General features: G+C 37.5%; 1 protein-coding gene across 1 annotated transcript in view; it reads right to left on the reverse strand.

Moving 5' to 3' along the window:
- taf6 (TAF6 RNA polymerase II, TATA box binding protein (TBP)-associated factor) overlaps nucleotides 1-17278 on the reverse strand; it is a 61286-nt gene that overhangs the window by 14864 nt on the left and 29144 nt on the right. The window contains exons 9-12 of the mRNA XM_039662322.2: nucleotides 12725-12826; nucleotides 11053-11235; nucleotides 10046-10120; nucleotides 1479-1604 (exon numbers count right to left, since the gene is read on the reverse strand). Of these exons, the coding sequence (XP_039518256.2) occupies nucleotides 1479-1604; nucleotides 10046-10120; nucleotides 11053-11235; nucleotides 12725-12826 (486 nt within the window). The remainder of the gene's footprint in view (nucleotides 1-1478; nucleotides 1605-10045; nucleotides 10121-11052; nucleotides 11236-12724; nucleotides 12827-17278) is intronic.

Raw genomic sequence — 17278 nt, forward strand, 5'->3', positions numbered from 1 at the left:
CCCAGCACATCAAGTCCAATCAATGTAAACTTGGTCTAGGATTTAGTGGGTAGGGGATGATGTGTAGAGACCAATCAACAACGCTTGGATTGGATTGATTGCTTAGATTGACAGGTCTAATATTTACCATGCACCATAGAATATGAGCACACAATATTGAGGTAGACAGACAGCACTGGAATATCATCTGTCATCCAACAAGATTTTATAACTTGTTATTTATTCTACATAATTATAAGTATTGTTCTGGTTTGTTGAGTTTACACTCAACTTCTGATAAAAAGACGACCATGGCTCCAAAATGCCATAACTTTTGATTGGTTTAGTTTAAAGTTTATTTCTCAGTTACAATTGACATTATTGTGAATGGCAAAAATGTGTTTGTCATTTATGACCTTACATACATACTGTACATACTTTCTAATAGGGGTGTAACGGTACATGTATTCGTATTGAATCGTTTCGGTTCGAGGCTTCCGGTTCGGTACGCATACAAACCGGTACGATCCAAGGATTCGGTACGATTCCTTGGACCATTTTTCCTGCCGACAAAATTTGCGCTGGCACGGCCACCACAACGTTGCGCAACATCAAATGGCAAGCGTATATGTGCTTCACGGATATGTGTATATGTGCTCAATATGTGCTTCACGGATCGTTTATCAGTCCGGACCAGCAACATCTGTGCAGCACGAGCTGATCTCGGTTAAGCGACACTGTACACAGCGCTAAGAGATCCAGAAAAGTAGTAATAACATCACTGCGAGATCTAGTGAGAAGCATTCACATTTCTCCATTATTAAAAGTAGGTCTCTATTAGATCAAACAGCACTGACGTGGAAACCAGGAGAAACATTGTGCCGTGAATGAACTAGTAATACTTTACGTCCACAGACCAGCAACATTAACCATGGATTTAATGTAGTAACACTAACTGTAACCAGTTTGGCTGGAATAGTGAAATGCTTTCAAGTACTTCTTCACACATATTTTTCCAGCACTTCAAAACTCAAATAGTATATAAATAAATATATATTTAAATGTTATTTTTAATGTGATGACCAAAACATTATTTGTTCATCCTTCAAAGATGACTCCCATTTATAAACCTGAAAGTTTCAAGATGTAGAAAAACTTATTCAAAATGTAAAAATATTTTTTCTTTTAACAAATAGGAAATTTCTCTGGCATTTCTTTCTTTCTGCTGTATCGAAAACATACCGAACCGTGACTTTAAAACCGAGGTACGTTCCGACTCGTGATTTTTGTGTACCGTTACACCCCTACTTTCTAATAGTCACAATTTCAAGCATGAACAATAAAAATATGAAATCATTAAAAATACCTACAGGATGTAAGGGGTTAAAAAGTACCTTTATTTGCATAAAAAACAACAATAATATGAACAAACTTGGTAGCACCAGAACTAGAACCAAAGCTCATCATAATGACTGACCGTGTTGTTGTAAGGTACTTACAAGTAACAGACTCTGGACATGATCGGCTCCAATCTTATCAATGTTAGATACCACTGGCCCATCCATCACAGCTTTAATACGAGCACCCTCTACAGACAGGCGAGGGATGATCAATGTCTTCATCACCTACATGAAAAGTAAAACACTTAAGTTTACTCTCAGTGAATGATCAGGGATATGCAGGTATCAGCACTTCAATTTAATACTTTTTAAGACCTTACCAAAACATTTTAAGACCTGCACATCCCTTTGACTTGTATGCAACACAAAAAATCACCCTGGCTTTAAATGAATTATAGCAGAGTAAAGGTCTATACAGAAACCACAGTAAAAATAATTTTTTGACATTACCATTTGCTCCACTGGTGAAAGAAAAAAAACTCACTATTGCCTTTCTGTGACTTTCCGATAGATGGAAAAAAAAATATAGAGAGAGAGACAGATCGTGGCCGTCAGAGAGAAAGATATTAAATGCATGATACATCACTCCTTCAGTATTAGAAACGCAGCTTATTTTTTTCCTCTCAGCAGTACTTCTTTCTGTTTCTAAGTTCCAGGGTACTATAACACAATGTATAGTGTGTATAGAGTTATAAATGAACATTCACATTGTTTTTGCTATTTTTTTAACATTAATACTGCACTGAAACTATATAATAAAATATGATGATATTAATAATAATAATACATTATTATTTGGAGACACAAATAGTAAAAAACAAGAGTAAAATATTTTTGTTTTAGAGTAAAATATTTTTGTCTTAATTCGCTTTTATGCATTTAGCCTATTTAAGAAATAGTTATCCAGAGGATAACTGGCCCCCGACTGAGCCTGGCTTCTCCCAAGATTTTTTTCTCCATTCTGTCACCTGATGGAGTTTTGGTTTCTTGCCACTGTCGCCTTTTTCGCCATTGACTTTTGGCTTGCTTAGTTGGGGACATTTGATTTTATAATTAACAAAATTATTCCAACATTATTTTCCTGTTATCTCTGTAAAGCTGCTTCGAAACAATCTGTATTGTAAAAAGCACTATGTAAATAAAGGTGACTTAACTGACTTATAAAAAACTTCATATTCAAACTTTCACTGTATGAACTTAATATGCTACAAAAGCTATTGGATCAAAGGCAGTGAATGATTCTCTCTTTGTCTTTTGTTGTTTGATTACAATGACAGAGCAGCAGACCTGTGTATAAGGCTGCTGTCACTTTAAGACCACTGTCACTGCACGGATCCAATATAATGATTGACATGCATCCAATTTTCTCCCTATTTTTTACGTTCACTTAAGACATGGCCGACTGTGTTCACGTAAATAATCGTCAAGTCGGGAATTTTGACACAGTGTGTGTATTTGAACAGTAAAGCGCATGAGAACTGTATTGGGTGCTCGAGTGCTGACAGAAGGCTTTCGGAGCACACGCTTCAAGTATGTGCCCACGGAGGGCTGCCCGTCAGCATGTGAGTGCTGAATTCAGATCTCTTGCACTGTTAATTGCAATTTTACTAACTTATCAAGCACGTTTTTCCTTTTATTTTCTCTTTCACCCATGTTTTTTTATTCATCAAACGGATCAGTTACTTGTCACCAGGGCCTGAAATTAACACCCGACCACCTGCCAAATGCGGGTGAATTTTGCTATTGGCGGGTAACACTGTCAATCTACCTGCCACATTGGCAGGTAGCCAATGAGATTTGAGTGATTCATTAGGATTTTTACTTTTCAACTAAGTCCGCCATTGCGTTTGACTTTAGCTAAAATGTGGCGGCACATTACTGGGGTAAAGAGGCCAGCTGAAACAAATGACCAACAAAAAGACGAGGATGAGAAAAAGAAGACATTTTAATACAAAGTGGACAATTGGCGGCAATGGCAAGGTTCGTGAGCGGCTGATTTATGACAGCGACTGTTGTTTCGTAACGTTCATGCGATCAGAAAGAAGATGAGGCTCTTTTTCTGACTACGTGTGCGAGTATTAAACTGTTGGTGAGATGGGATGAGATAATGTAACGCGTCGCTGTTGTAGGTTAAAGTACAATGACAGTTGCACAGATGTGTGTGCGTGTGCAACTGTGCATGTTGGGAGTTGGGTACCGGTGAGAAAATGTCCGGTACCCGGTAATTTTATCAGTAATAACAGTATTAATTTAGTTCATATTTAACCGTTCTTGAATGCTGTAACTAAAAGCTGTTAAGAGTAAGACCTGTCTACGTGAATAAATCCGCCATCAACACAGCCGCGTGTGATTTGTTTACGAGCTGCGGTGGGTCTATCTGTTGAGTATATACTATATTATAGCCTATACTATATATGTTGTGTGTCTGTCAAAATCAATGAATAAAAAGATTTTTTTTTAATGTATGTTATTAGAGTTATTATTACTTGACAGCACTTAAATGTGTATTCTTACAAGTTAAAGAACAATATTGTGAAATTCCCGGGGTTTTTTTTTTACGTTTATGAGGCAAAAAAAAAAAAAAGGCTGGTAAAAAGTCTCTGTGGCAGGTGAATTTTTAAATCCACCTGCCACAGTGGCCGGTGGCCGAAAAAATTAACTTCAGGCCCTGCTTGTCACTGAGCAACATTGACACGTTTGTAAGATTTCAGAAAGCAACAAGTAAAAATAAAATGTTAATCTTCACTGCAGTGACTGTTCGATTATGTCACGATATATGTCAAATCTTTATTTCTTTCAAGTTTAAAGGCAGATTTTTGCTCCGAAGTGAAAGTTGTATTAACCAGAGCGTAAATTGTGGTTTTAAACTACTCTTTATTGTCAGAACATATCATGACAAACACTTGCCAAACAGGTGAACATTTCACAAATATGAGGTAGAACATTCAAACATTTTTCCTTAAAATAAATATCTCAATAGAAAAAAAAATATATTTCTTCAGCACAGTTTGCAGTGCAGGCTGCAATATTAAAATTACATGTTTTATCTCAAAATGCATATTTGACAGTGAGTTGACAGTAAATCTGCATCCTAACTCAAGCTAATACTAAGCTAATGTTAAATTTATGTTGGCAATCACGAATATGACACCGGCTCAAAAACGCATCAGCACTCCGGATGACCTGCAAAGAGCTAATGAACTGAATGACTTTTATCTGAGATTTGAAACCCAGGATTTTTCTTTTAAAGGGAAGAATATTTTAGAGACAATTACTGCCACAGAGCAGGATGTAAGGCTGGTGGTAGAACCCAAAGTGGTAAGATTGCATTTTAAAAACGTATGTACTAAGAAGGCAACGGGACCAGATGGAATATCCGCATTTTTGTTAAAGACATGTGCAGATGAACTGACACCTGCATGGTCTCCAATCTTTGAAAAATCAGTAGACTCACATGTCATACCCACCTTGTGGAAGAAATCAGTAATTACACCGGTAAACCATGCCCTAAAAAAACATGCCCAAAGGTAAATAATGATTTTAGGCTGGTGGCACCAACCTCCATTGTTATGAAATGTTTTGAAAAGATAATGGTGTAATTTCTTAAACAAGATGTTGGTGTGTTTTTAGATCCATTTCAGTTTGCTTACAGGCAGGGACGTGGCACTGACGACGCTATTAGTAGCATTTCACATCTGGTCAGAAAACATCTTGAAGATCCCAGAGCCTATGCACATATTTTATTTGTTGATTTTAGCTCGGCTTTTAACACTATACAACCTCACATGCTCATTCAGAAACTGAAACACATGAATGTTAATTAATTTTATTCTTAAGTGGTACTTTTCATTTCTAACAAATAGGTTAAAGGGTTAGTTCACCCAAAAATGAAAATTAAGTCATTAATTACTCACCCCCATGCTGTACCAACCCCGTAAGACCTTCGTTCGTCTTCGTAACACAAATGAAGATATTTTTGATTAAATTTGAGAGCTGTATAACTACCACATTGGCTCCTAAGGGACTGCCTCTTGACGGCCCAGAAAGTCAATGAAGAAAATGTTTAAATATCCCAAGTGACTACCGTGGCTCAACTATATGTTTATCAAGCGACGAGAATACTTTTTGTGCGAAAAAACAAACAAAAATAACGAGTTTATTCGACTATTCCTTTTCTTCCTTGTAGGCCAGAAACGAGACTTCCTTAGATTTCCACGACGCATGCGCGAGAACTGAACTGAAGTAGCTCTGAAGTAGTGTAAGGAGATCGCAATTCTCGCGCATGCGTCGTGGAAATCTAAGGAAGTCTCATTTCTGGCCTACAAGGAAGAAAAGAAATAGTCGAATAAACTCGTTATTTTTGTTTGTTTTTTCGCACAAAAAGTATTCGCGTCGCTTGATAAACATATAGTTGAGCCACGGTAGTCACTTGGGATATTTAAACATTTTCTTCATTGACTTTCTGGGCCGTCAAGAGGCAGTCCCTTAGGAGCCAATGTGGTAGTTATACAGCTCTCAAATTTAATCAAAAATATCTTCATTTGTGTTCCGAAGACGAACGAAGGTCTTACGGGGTTGGTACAGCATGGGGGTGAGTAATTAATGACGTAATTTTCATTTTTGGGTGAACTAACCCTTTAATAGTGAATAATGCTCTTAAGGAGCCAAGGCCGATCAGCACTGGTGTCCCGCAAGGCTGTGTCAGTTCACCGGCCCTTTTTACACTATATACGAACGATTGCCTCCGACACCATACTGACAATTATATTATTAAATTCTCTGATGACACAGCAATCCTGGGCCTCATGCATAAAGATAAAACTCCAGCCGCGTATTATACAGAAATCGAGGAATTTGTTCGGTGGTGCGATGACAACTATCTTATGCTAAACGTAACTAAGACTGAGGAGATGGTGTTTGACCCAAAAGCTATAGGTGAAATTAGGCCTGTAGTAATTAACAGTGTACCCATTACTCAGGTTAGCTCTTACAAGTACCTGGGTGTACATATTGATAATGCACAGACCTGGAAGGACCATATAAACACTGTCTGCTCAAGACTCCAGCAGAGGATGCATTTTTTACGGAGACTTAGATTGTATGGAGTAGAACAAAAATGTATGTTGTTGTTTTATCATGCAATACTAGAGAGCATTTTTAAGTACGGTATTACAAGCTGGTATGGGAACCTGACAGTACAATCAAAATCACAGATCGCTAGCCAAATAAAAATAGCTATGAAGATTATGGTGGTCAAAAACTATCTGCCCACCCAGAAAATCTATGAGCAGTCGGTCATCAGACAGGCACAAAAAATAGTTTCTGACCCGACCCACATCCTCCACCCAGAATTTCAGCTCTTACACTTTGGCAGAAGATTCAGAGTTCCTAAATGTAGGTTAAACCGTTATAAAAACTCTTTTGTACCTATGTCCATTAAGCTTATTAACTCGAACATGTACTGTAGTGTTTTGAGGGTGTGTGCAATATGTTGGTTGTTGAGTTGTGTGTTATAGGTCATTTGGATGATTTGCAGGCCATGGAGAAGGTGCAATATATTAATTGTGTATTCTACAATATGTGCAATATGTTAATTGTGTATTCTGCAGGCCAGATAGATTGTGCAATACAGTACTATAAGGTGCGTAGTATGCCAACTCTGTATTTTTTATGAGCCTAACACCGTGTCCTAACTACACGCGACGCCGCAACACGCGATAACAGGTATCTTTTCCATGTTAATCAGAGTTTTTGTCCTAACCAGACGCGACAGCGACATGCGAAGTTTCTAATTTAGAAACGGTTCCTATTTCTGCGACGTCGCGGCTGACAGAATGAAGAAATTACACTGGTTATGAGTATACATTATTTATTTTTAGTTAAAAATAGGTCACTGTGCCACAAGCGATAACGGATAATTTACCTCAAATTTTGAAAGCATGTAATATAGCGTTCAAAATGAATTCTATGCAAACATACAACTGTACTTCATAACAAAATTAGTCAATGAGAATATTTTGTTAATGTTTTGATTTTTAATAATGTTATTTCTTGATTTGATTATGTCCTTACCCATTTCCAATGCGAGTGCGGGCCAATAGTGCGCTTTCACAGAGAGACTCTGCTCACACCATTGGCTCACACGCTGTTCTGAATGTGTGGCATCTCACAGTCGCGTCGCGTCTAGTGTGGACAGACACACTTGCTGTCGCTGGAATTTTATCGCGGCGTGTGTAGTTAGGACACGGTGTGCAAGGGAGAGTGCAATATGTTAATTGTAATTTGTATGTGTGCTATGGAGTATGCATTATATAAGCTGTGTTTTTTTAGGCCATATAGAGAGTGTGCAATATAGAGAGTGTGCGTATTTTATGAGCCTAAGGGAGAGTGCAATATGTTAATTGTAATTTGTATGTGTGCTATGGAGTATGCAATATGTAAGCTGTGTATTTTTTAGGCCATATAGAGAGTGTGCAATATAGAGAGTGTGCGTATTTTATGAGCCTAAGGGAGAGCGCAATATGTTAATTGTAATTTTTTTTTATGTGTGCTATGGAGTATGCAATATGTAAGCTGTGTAATTCAGGTCATATGGAGAGTGTGCAATATCTGTTGTGTGTTTTCTGTTGTGTGCTATGGAGTATGCAATATGTAAGCTGTGTATTTCAGGCCATATGAAGAGTGTGTAATATCTGTTGTGTGTTTTTTTTTTGTTGTGAATTGTATTTTTTGCTGTCTTTTAAAGCTACGGAATGGACAGTGTCCAAAACAAATTTCCCTTCGGGGACAATAAAGTATATATCATATCATATCCTATCAATATGAGCCAACATTTCTAAAGAATGCTTTCAGCACCTTGTTGAATCAATGCCACATAGAATTAAGGCACTTCTGAAAGCGAAAGGGGGTCAGACAAAGTGGGTTGATGGGAGCCTGAATGGAGGTGTCATATATTTTCACACACAGACACATGTCTATCTGCATAATTCTATAAAAATACTAAAGGTTTTTTTATTTGACACAAATACTAAATTTAACTTGCACTGCAATGCAACAGTGAAAGTACAACGTTTCAATCCTGCTCAACTCCAATTCTTTATTCATGATTGATTAATATTGTATTGCATATAATCTGCGCTGGTCAATTAGTCTAAAATAATTTAAAAAACAACCTAGATACCAGTAAAAAAAAACAACAACAACAACAACAAAAAACAACAACAACAGTTGTGTACATGTTATTTATTTTAAATTGGCTATTTAATTAATTATTCCAATATCCAAATATGATATTAAATCCTACAGGGAAAGTTGCTTAACGATTTGTAAAAACACGAATAGACAAGACAAAAAGCTTTGACATTTTGACAAAGAAAACACAAGCAAGAACTTTGCCTGTCAATTAATAAATATCTTTTCTTGTGTGTGCGCGAGTCTGTTTGTGAGAGAGCTCGCGCAGCACTGATACATGAGATCATACAACAGTCATTTTCAATCCAAAAGTACGCCAACTAACTCTAGTTTTCATACAAAATAAATACGTAACATAATTCTGTACTTTGGTTATTAACATAATAACGTAACACATGCAGGCTATGTTTCGAACACACTGAGAATAAAAAAAAATAAACGCCTGTTTCTGCAGATTCGTGCTTTACGTTATCAGTCATCAACAAACCACAGCACTTTCATAATCACTAAGACATAGCGATTTCAATTTTATTTAGATTTAACGTTAATGTTTAACATTTGAGCATTTTGTAATTTGCATGGCTGAATGTCTTCCTCTTATCGGAGTTACGATGAATGAATTACGGAGTATTTTTTAAATAATCCTTGTGATCCCGTCCCGTGTGATAACCAATCAATTTTAAATGAACTCAAATTCAATTTCAACTTTCCACATCCAACCCAGCCCGTTTACCTTCAGAAGTACCGTGACTACTGTAAGTACCGTAGCCTACTGTCCTCGCTTAAATCAGTCAGACCCGGGGCGCGTGCGAGTGGAAGCGGGATCGAGCGGGATTCTTTATTGGTGTTGATTTTCAGTCTCTTTTTAATTATAGGACTTACACATCTGTCAATCATCTCCGCTTGCAATTTGGGGAATGAACCCAGCGCTATGAATGGTCGAACTCTTCTCTTGTTGTTGCTTTATTTGAGGACTGCGCGTGCAAATAGGCGTCACCAGGTTTTTGCGTAGTTTAGAGTGACAAATCGTATCAGCGTACTTTGAGGTCAAAATGCGTGCCCACTACGCAAAATGCGTACATGTTGGCAGGTATGCTAACATCTGCTACAGCCGCCTACGGGACCAACGCTACTTAGCAGCAAGGCACGCAGTAATGGCGGCGCTGCTTTACTTCTGTGTTTAGCCATATTTTTGTATATAAAAAGGAGGAGACTCGGATGCACGTCACATCCGAGGGATTTCGCAGAAAATCCGACCCGGAGACTTCACATAGAAATAGGAATACTGGCCTTCAGATGTAATAGCAAAACCCAACAACTGGATCATTGTAATGTGTGATTACAACCGCTTCACACACAGGCAATAAAAAAAGGATACATTTTAGAGGAAAAGTTACATATAGCACCTTTAAGTATAAATGTGCTTCCAAAGCATTAAATATTGTTATAGTAGATAGTGAATGAAGAAAACTCACGTCATGCCCAAGTTCAGCAAGTCCAGCAATGCAGCCATAACGAGTCGTCCACTGAGTCCTATCATCTAACAATGCCTGACAATTAGAGAAAGTCATATAAAAATGATGGACACTTTAAGCTTCTTAGACTAATTTCTGTGTTTTTGCTTGTCAGGTGTATTTGTTTCAATTGGTTAAAACTAGAGCTGTTTAAAAAAAAAAATCAATTTCTAGATTTTAATCGATTCTCATTTTTACGAACCGATATCGATTCTTAAATCCCAAGAATGAATGGAAAATTGTAGCGCTCATCCTATCCAATAAAGAGCAGTAATCTTTTTGCTTTGTTACTATTGATATAAAACGAAGTCTCTGACTTTTATCGGAAGTCCGTATCATGTCACATGGAATCGCCATCAGTGTTTCAACCGTGGAAAGACGTCAGTAAAACAACTTGTAAACAATGTCTAGTAACGTCACATTTACCTCAGAAAAACCATATCCAGTGACCATAAACTCGTTAGTCAGCTAGAAAAATTAACTATAGTGGAGCATTTTGCTAAATATATGCACCATAATACATATTGATTATAATTTTTAATGTTCTTCAATATTTAATGCATGTTTGAATAAATCTGGCAAGTTTTTATGATAGCCACCATTTAAATGTTTATATTTCATGTAACTTTATTATTATAAAAATAAATAAAAGTAATTTAAGTGTTTGTATACGAATCAGTATATAATTACCAACATTATAGTAGGCTAATGAAGCATAGTAGGCTACAACTGACTCCCATAGTTTACAGCATTAGTTAAGAGATTTGTTTTCTTTGAGAAAATTTGCCATGTATTGTACCTGATATCCAAAATAATCAATATTGCATCGAATCGAAATCAAATCGAATTGCAAGCTTGTGAATCGAAATTGTGAAATTTGTGTCAATACCCAGCCCTGGTTAAAACTAATAATAGTTTGTAAACACACCAGCCACAATGTGAGCATACACACACACAGGTTCTACTACCTTAGTAAAGGTCTTGGTGATACGAGACTGGATGTTGTTGGTGGTTGTGCTGAACGTCTTGCAGCTCTGAGCCATCAACCGAGCAGCAAAGTCTCGCAAAGCCCAGTGATTGTCCACATCAGGCCTCAAACATAACTGCTTACTGACAATACACGTCACCACTGCTGGGATCAATTCATGGAGCTGAAAGACAGCAGAAAACAAAACTTTCTATTAAAGCAGTCACATTTCGCCATGGCACGTGACCGAAAGAGAAGAGAGGTCGTTTCGAAGGGGGGAGGGAAGGGTAATGTATTTCATTAAAGATTATAAGGGTACATGAACATGAAAAAAATAATGAAGTGCACAGATAAATCATTTATAATAAACACTACAATTACATAAAAAAAGATTTGTCAAATTTGATTTCATGCCGACTTTAAGAAAAATAGCCAAAAATAATTTGCCTTGAATTTTTTAGATAAAACAGGTGAAACTATGAAAGCATACAGTAAGTTTAAAAACTAGTCCAAAAATAACATTATTTTAAATCCAAAGAAGTCAACCAATCATAAAACATGTTTACATGGAAGCCTTAAAGGTATAGCAGCAAAACAAATCAAGGGTCTTTAAGGGGTCATGAACTGGCTTTTTAAATTGTATTATATTGTTGTCTGAGGTCAACTTATGACGTTTGCTTGTTTTTTGCTATCAAAAACATCAAAATAATTAAGTAATAGGCCATTTTCTACCCTAGTTTTGAGCCTAGCTAAAAAACGCTCTGTTTTTATGGGCGTCTCGCACTGAAGACTTGGAAGTAAACGCTCACTGCTGTGAGTGGATAACAGTTTTGCATATTATAATGAGTTTCAATTCACCTCATCGGTGCACAAGGGGGAAATATTTTTGAAAAGTTCCAATGTTGTAAAATGGCAATCGGAATGATTTGCCCACATGTTTGACCCAGAGTCCGTGTGTTGAACCATTCCTGTCAGATCCAATATAGTCGGCACAGCACCGTTCTTAATCTTAATCGGTCTGCAAATCCAGTCTTGTTTACAAAACAATCCTCAGTGAAATGAAACGAACAGATGGACAATGTTTTACCCTTATCAGCTGGAATATCATTAAAAATAGTGCATGCTAATTTCCTATTGGAATCCAGAGGAAGCATATGCAGCGACTGTCTTCTTCCACAACCAGGCACTGCACAATATTTTGTACTACTCAGTAACTCGATCCGGTTTGTCATCACGAGGTAGGCATCTATGTTATTTAGCTATACGTGTAATGCGCGAATCGGTGGGCAGGGCTAAACCGCATTTAGTGTTGGTGTTCAACTACGCGCTGATCTTCTTCTCACTACTCACACGGGTGGTGTTTTATCCTCTTTGACGTCATAGTTCCCCACTTTAAAAAACGAGTCGTTTGCTGAGCCTGGTGTCAATAAAAGCTTTTATTGGACTAACAAGGACATTTTCAGTTCCGAAACTTACAGGATATACTTATAATATGATGACCTCTTAGATGTCAAAAGCTCAAGGAAAATTTGATTTCTCAGTTCATCACCCCTTTAATTCTAAAGGCAGGGATTTGTTAAAAAAACTAAATGACCCCTTTAAAAAATTAACTTTTAATAAGGGAAGTAAATATGTGTATGTTATTGTTAGTATGTAGTGTGTGAATAACTCACATATTTCTCCAAATATAGTGTGGGATTGTCCATTAAAGCCTTCACCATCCTCATCAAGTATATCAGCAAAGCCAGGTTATTCTGAACAACATTTACACGCACCTGAAAAAGAGATAGAGATAACATTTAGTCCTGTGATACCAATGTAGACCTTATGCACCAGAGAAACAAGGGCATCACCATCTTTAGAATATTATCTTTGAACTTCCGTTTTTGCAGTCGCTCTGTCTCTATGGCATTGCTGTCCAGGAATAATTAGCTTTTGTAGTGGATTTACTTAATTTAAAGTTAACAAAAGTTATCACGAGGATTGTAATGTTTAAAGCAGATGTCTTAACAACTCTCAGTAGACTGGGAAGATTTTGAAACGAGCCGTTAATTCATAAATAGGCAAGATCGCTGTGAAAATACAGACCGGAAGACAAAAGACAACGATCACAGCGCTGAAAAGGGGCGGGGCTACATAATAGAGGAATGAACACAGGCCTCATTCTACAGGTGCTAAACACCCTCGAATGAATGCAAGAGCACCCTCAGTTTGAACTATAATAACAGCATATTGGCGATACAGAGGAACAATCTCTTCTGTGCGTATCTGTGTCTGTGCTCTACAGAACGTCAAAGGTTTCTTTGGAGCGTGTTTTTGCAGCGTTGAGCAATGTAGCCAATTACAGAAATGTCTGTTGATCTCTTGAATGCAATGGCAATCAGTAGTGTTTAAGTTTTTGTTTAGTGCCAAGTCCTGCATGCTCATGAATCATAATTACAGACATGGTATAAATAAGAGATTCATTATGCATCTTCTTTGGCTTGAGCTGGAGGATTTATTTTGGCCTAAATGTACTTGTGAAACACTTAACAGCCAAATCAGAGATTGCGCAGCAGTAGCATTATAGTAGCAGTCTGTCTGTCTGTTTGTTTGTTTGGTTGTTTATTCTTGGTTAATTTTTGGATTTGTATTTTATTTTAACCTTGAAAATTGTGGTATTAGTAAGACACTAATAAACAGGATATGAGAATGACATGGAAGAGAAGAGATTGTTGAAGTCGTTATTTTAGTTTTTTTCCCACAAAAAGTATTCTCATCTCAACTAATTTAGTCACTACTTTAGACTTTTTTAATAATGTTTTTACCACCTTTCTGGGCCTTGAAAGTTGCAATGACGTTGCTGTCAATGGAGGATCAGAAAGCTCTCAGATTTCATCAAATTAATTTTTGAGACGAAGGTCTTATGGGTTTGCAACGACATGAGGATGAGTAATTAATGACATAATTTACATTTTTGGGTGAACTAACCCTTAACCCACTAAGATTCTAAGTAATTCTTCACTCTGGTTACATGCAATTTTCATTATGCTGATTATTCACCATTACGTATGGTTATACCTAGTGATCGACCGATATATCGGCCGGCCGATATATCGGGCCGATATTTGAAGTTTTTACGTGTATCGGAATCGGCCGATACACCGCTGCGCGTTCGCCGATAGTTTTTTTCCCCCCGGCGTTATTTATAGACAGGCGGCCACGGGCAGCTCTGTGCTGCTAGAGACGATGCAGGTCACGTGCCCCGCCCTCCCCCACTAGCAGAGTGCAACCTGCTCTTCACGAGAATGGTAACTTAAACTTTCAAAGGATCTTTTAAATGTTTGACTGCTGAAATATTGTCAAACACTTTGTCCAAATGGAAAACGCCAATGCCTCGTCTATAAAACTTAACTGCTTGCCATTGTATTAGGGAGCTGCAAATAGCTAAGGTGTAGGCTATCCGTTCAGTATGCATTAGGACTGTCTATGAATATTCTACATTCGAATATGTATTAATTTTGAAGGTGAAAATTAATATTTGAATATGGAAAAACACGCCCGCGGTTGCAGACTAATAACGTTACCACAGCTGCACAGCTCGCTCGGAGCGGAGCGCTCACTGTCGGTTCTATACTGTGAAACTTCAATCACTGAATGAAGCCTGCTATATTTGGGACACGAGTCGCGACTCGCAACCTTAAATTGCTTGCACAAAACTCTTGATCAGCACTCAACATTTGTTTGTTGTTCATTTAACCGACGCGCAGAGAGCGTGAGGGCGAGAGAGAGAGAGAGAGAGTGCCTGAGCAAGTCCAGGCGAGAGAGTGAGCTCTGCGGTCTTGGCCATTAGTTGATTTAGTTTGCTTTTTAATACGTTGTTAAATATGTTTAAACTCAAATAAACTATCTATTACTAGTAGTTATGTCTCTTTGCATTAATGTGTCCTGTTATTGACGTAATGCGCGTCAACAACAAAACGCGCTACGGGATGTTCGAATATGTTTTTTAGAGGGAAAATGCTAACGCCATTTGAGTAATTTTGACAGCCCTAGTATGCATACGGGTGCTGTAACGAACACTGGTCATAGGATTAAGTAATGCCAACGTTGTTCAGTGTTTTTTGTGGGAGATTTATTCAGCGCTCTTCTGGCTGAGGTTTGGACGCGTGTGGTGTGTGTCTCCCTCGCCATCGCAGTGACATAAAGAGACTAGACATGCTCATTTTATTTTATGTAGAAAAATTGAAACCATGCAGTATATAGTTCGTTTCTTTTAAAATGAAGTACAGTGTGCACTGTGCACTTTATTATGCTGGTTGCTACTGTGTGCAATAGTGTAATTATTTAATTTATTCTTAAATATTTATTTTCAGCACTGAACTTTTTTTGTTCTACTTTGTTTTTAATATTTGTTAAATTGTTTATCTACTTCTTGTTCTACCTCACATGTTTTTACTATTTGTTAAATATTAATTTTTGAAGTTAATTAAATGTTACTTTTATTAAATTGAGACCTGTAACATTTGTTAACATCATGTTATTTTTAAGATGTAAATTGAGGGAGCAAAATGTATCGGCTCCAAATATCGGCTCAAGAAAATCGGCAGCCCGTATCGGTCATCGGCTAAGGCTGATGGGGAAAAAATCAGTATCGGTATCGGCACTAAAAAATCCATATCGGTCGATCCCTAGTTATACCACACTCAGATAGGCATACAGTATTCATGTTACTGCATTGTTTAATCTACTCATATCAAATTTAAAATATATATTTTATAGACATACTGGATATTATTCGGCGCTGTGATGAACATCGCAATGCCGGGTTTGCCTGCGATTTCACTTTTTTCATTTTAAATAGTGTGTAATGTTGCGTGTAATAGTGTGTAATTGTTGGTGTATGAACAGTATCTGCAAAGTTGCAGAGCTGAAAGTTCAGTGTAAGCAGAGATATCGTCTTTTAAAAATCAGGAAGTATATTGCCTACAAAAACGACTCGATTGGGACTACAGCTGGGTTATGGTACGTCACTAACCCACACATTTGCATCAACCCCTCCCTCAGAATATGCAGAAAATGGCATGCGCATATTTCTGAGGCACGTCGACTCGTCGAGTGTGTTGTTCACGCAGCTGTCAGGTCTTCTGTGTCCGGGCTTCCCATGGACGCTGTACTTCCTCAACAATGGATACAATTTATGTTTGATTATGTTCCTGAAAATGACGATCGTAATCTAGCTCTCTGTGCTTCGCATTTTAGGGAAGACAGCTTCCAGAATCTCCACAAGTTCAGAACCAGATTCAACAAGAAACTGTTACTAAAACATGAAGCAGTTCCGACTTTAAAACAAGAGGCAGCATTTGTTGGGCCACAATCTGTAAGTAGGCTAAGACTTCATCATTAGGGCCCGAGCACTAACAGTTAGGGGTGCACGATTCAGAAAATGTCACGATTCGATACCGATTTTTTGTCTCAAGATTCGATTCAAAATCGATTTTCGATTCAAAAATGATTCTCGATTCAAAAAATGATTCGCAGGTCTATATACATGTAGTTTACTTTTTCCTATGTGATTGATTGCAGTAGACATAATTTAAAAGAAAAGTTTGATATTACTTTATATGTCTTCATTCAAAAATAAAAACTTTTGCAACTAAAAAGTGCTTAGTGCCAAGCTTTGGCCAGCTTTTAAATACATTTAATTCAAGTTTAAAATAAAACTTAAATAAAAAGCTTTTACATTTAGCTTTAAAGTGCTGTAGTCAGATCAAACAAACAATTATGCTAAATGTGGTTTAAGGAGCCTACTTCAGCTACCAGGTTGACTGTTGAAATGTGAACTCGACTGGGCACATTGAACTTCCTAAAAATATATACTAATTTCATAGAACCCTTGCGAAAATATTTTAAATAGATTTTAAAAAGCCACCGCTACTGGTAACATCTATGGTTAGATTGATTTGTTTAGATCCAGTGAAGTCGTTCATAGTCGCGTAATTTGCGGGTATCTCCAGTTAACTAGCAGAGCATTCATTTAGTTCGCTATTAAATAAGAGACCTGTTGTTTTTGAAATCAAGCTGAGCGCTCGTGTCCGCTGCGATCAGTGTCATGGATACAGTGTTCTCTTTTACTGTCTATGGTTCTCTGTGGCTCGCGCAGTCTTCTCTCGGACGCGCGCTTCAATCTATCGCCGTTGTGGAGACTCCGGTGAAATCACAAAATAAAATGCACACAAACGTGATGA

Source organism: Pimephales promelas, chromosome 4 (assembly GCF_988280905.1).
Source record: "Pimephales promelas chromosome 4, fPimPro1.hap1.1, whole genome shotgun sequence".
In the NCBI taxonomy this organism is placed as follows: domain Eukaryota; kingdom Metazoa; phylum Chordata; class Actinopteri; order Cypriniformes; family Leuciscidae; genus Pimephales; species Pimephales promelas.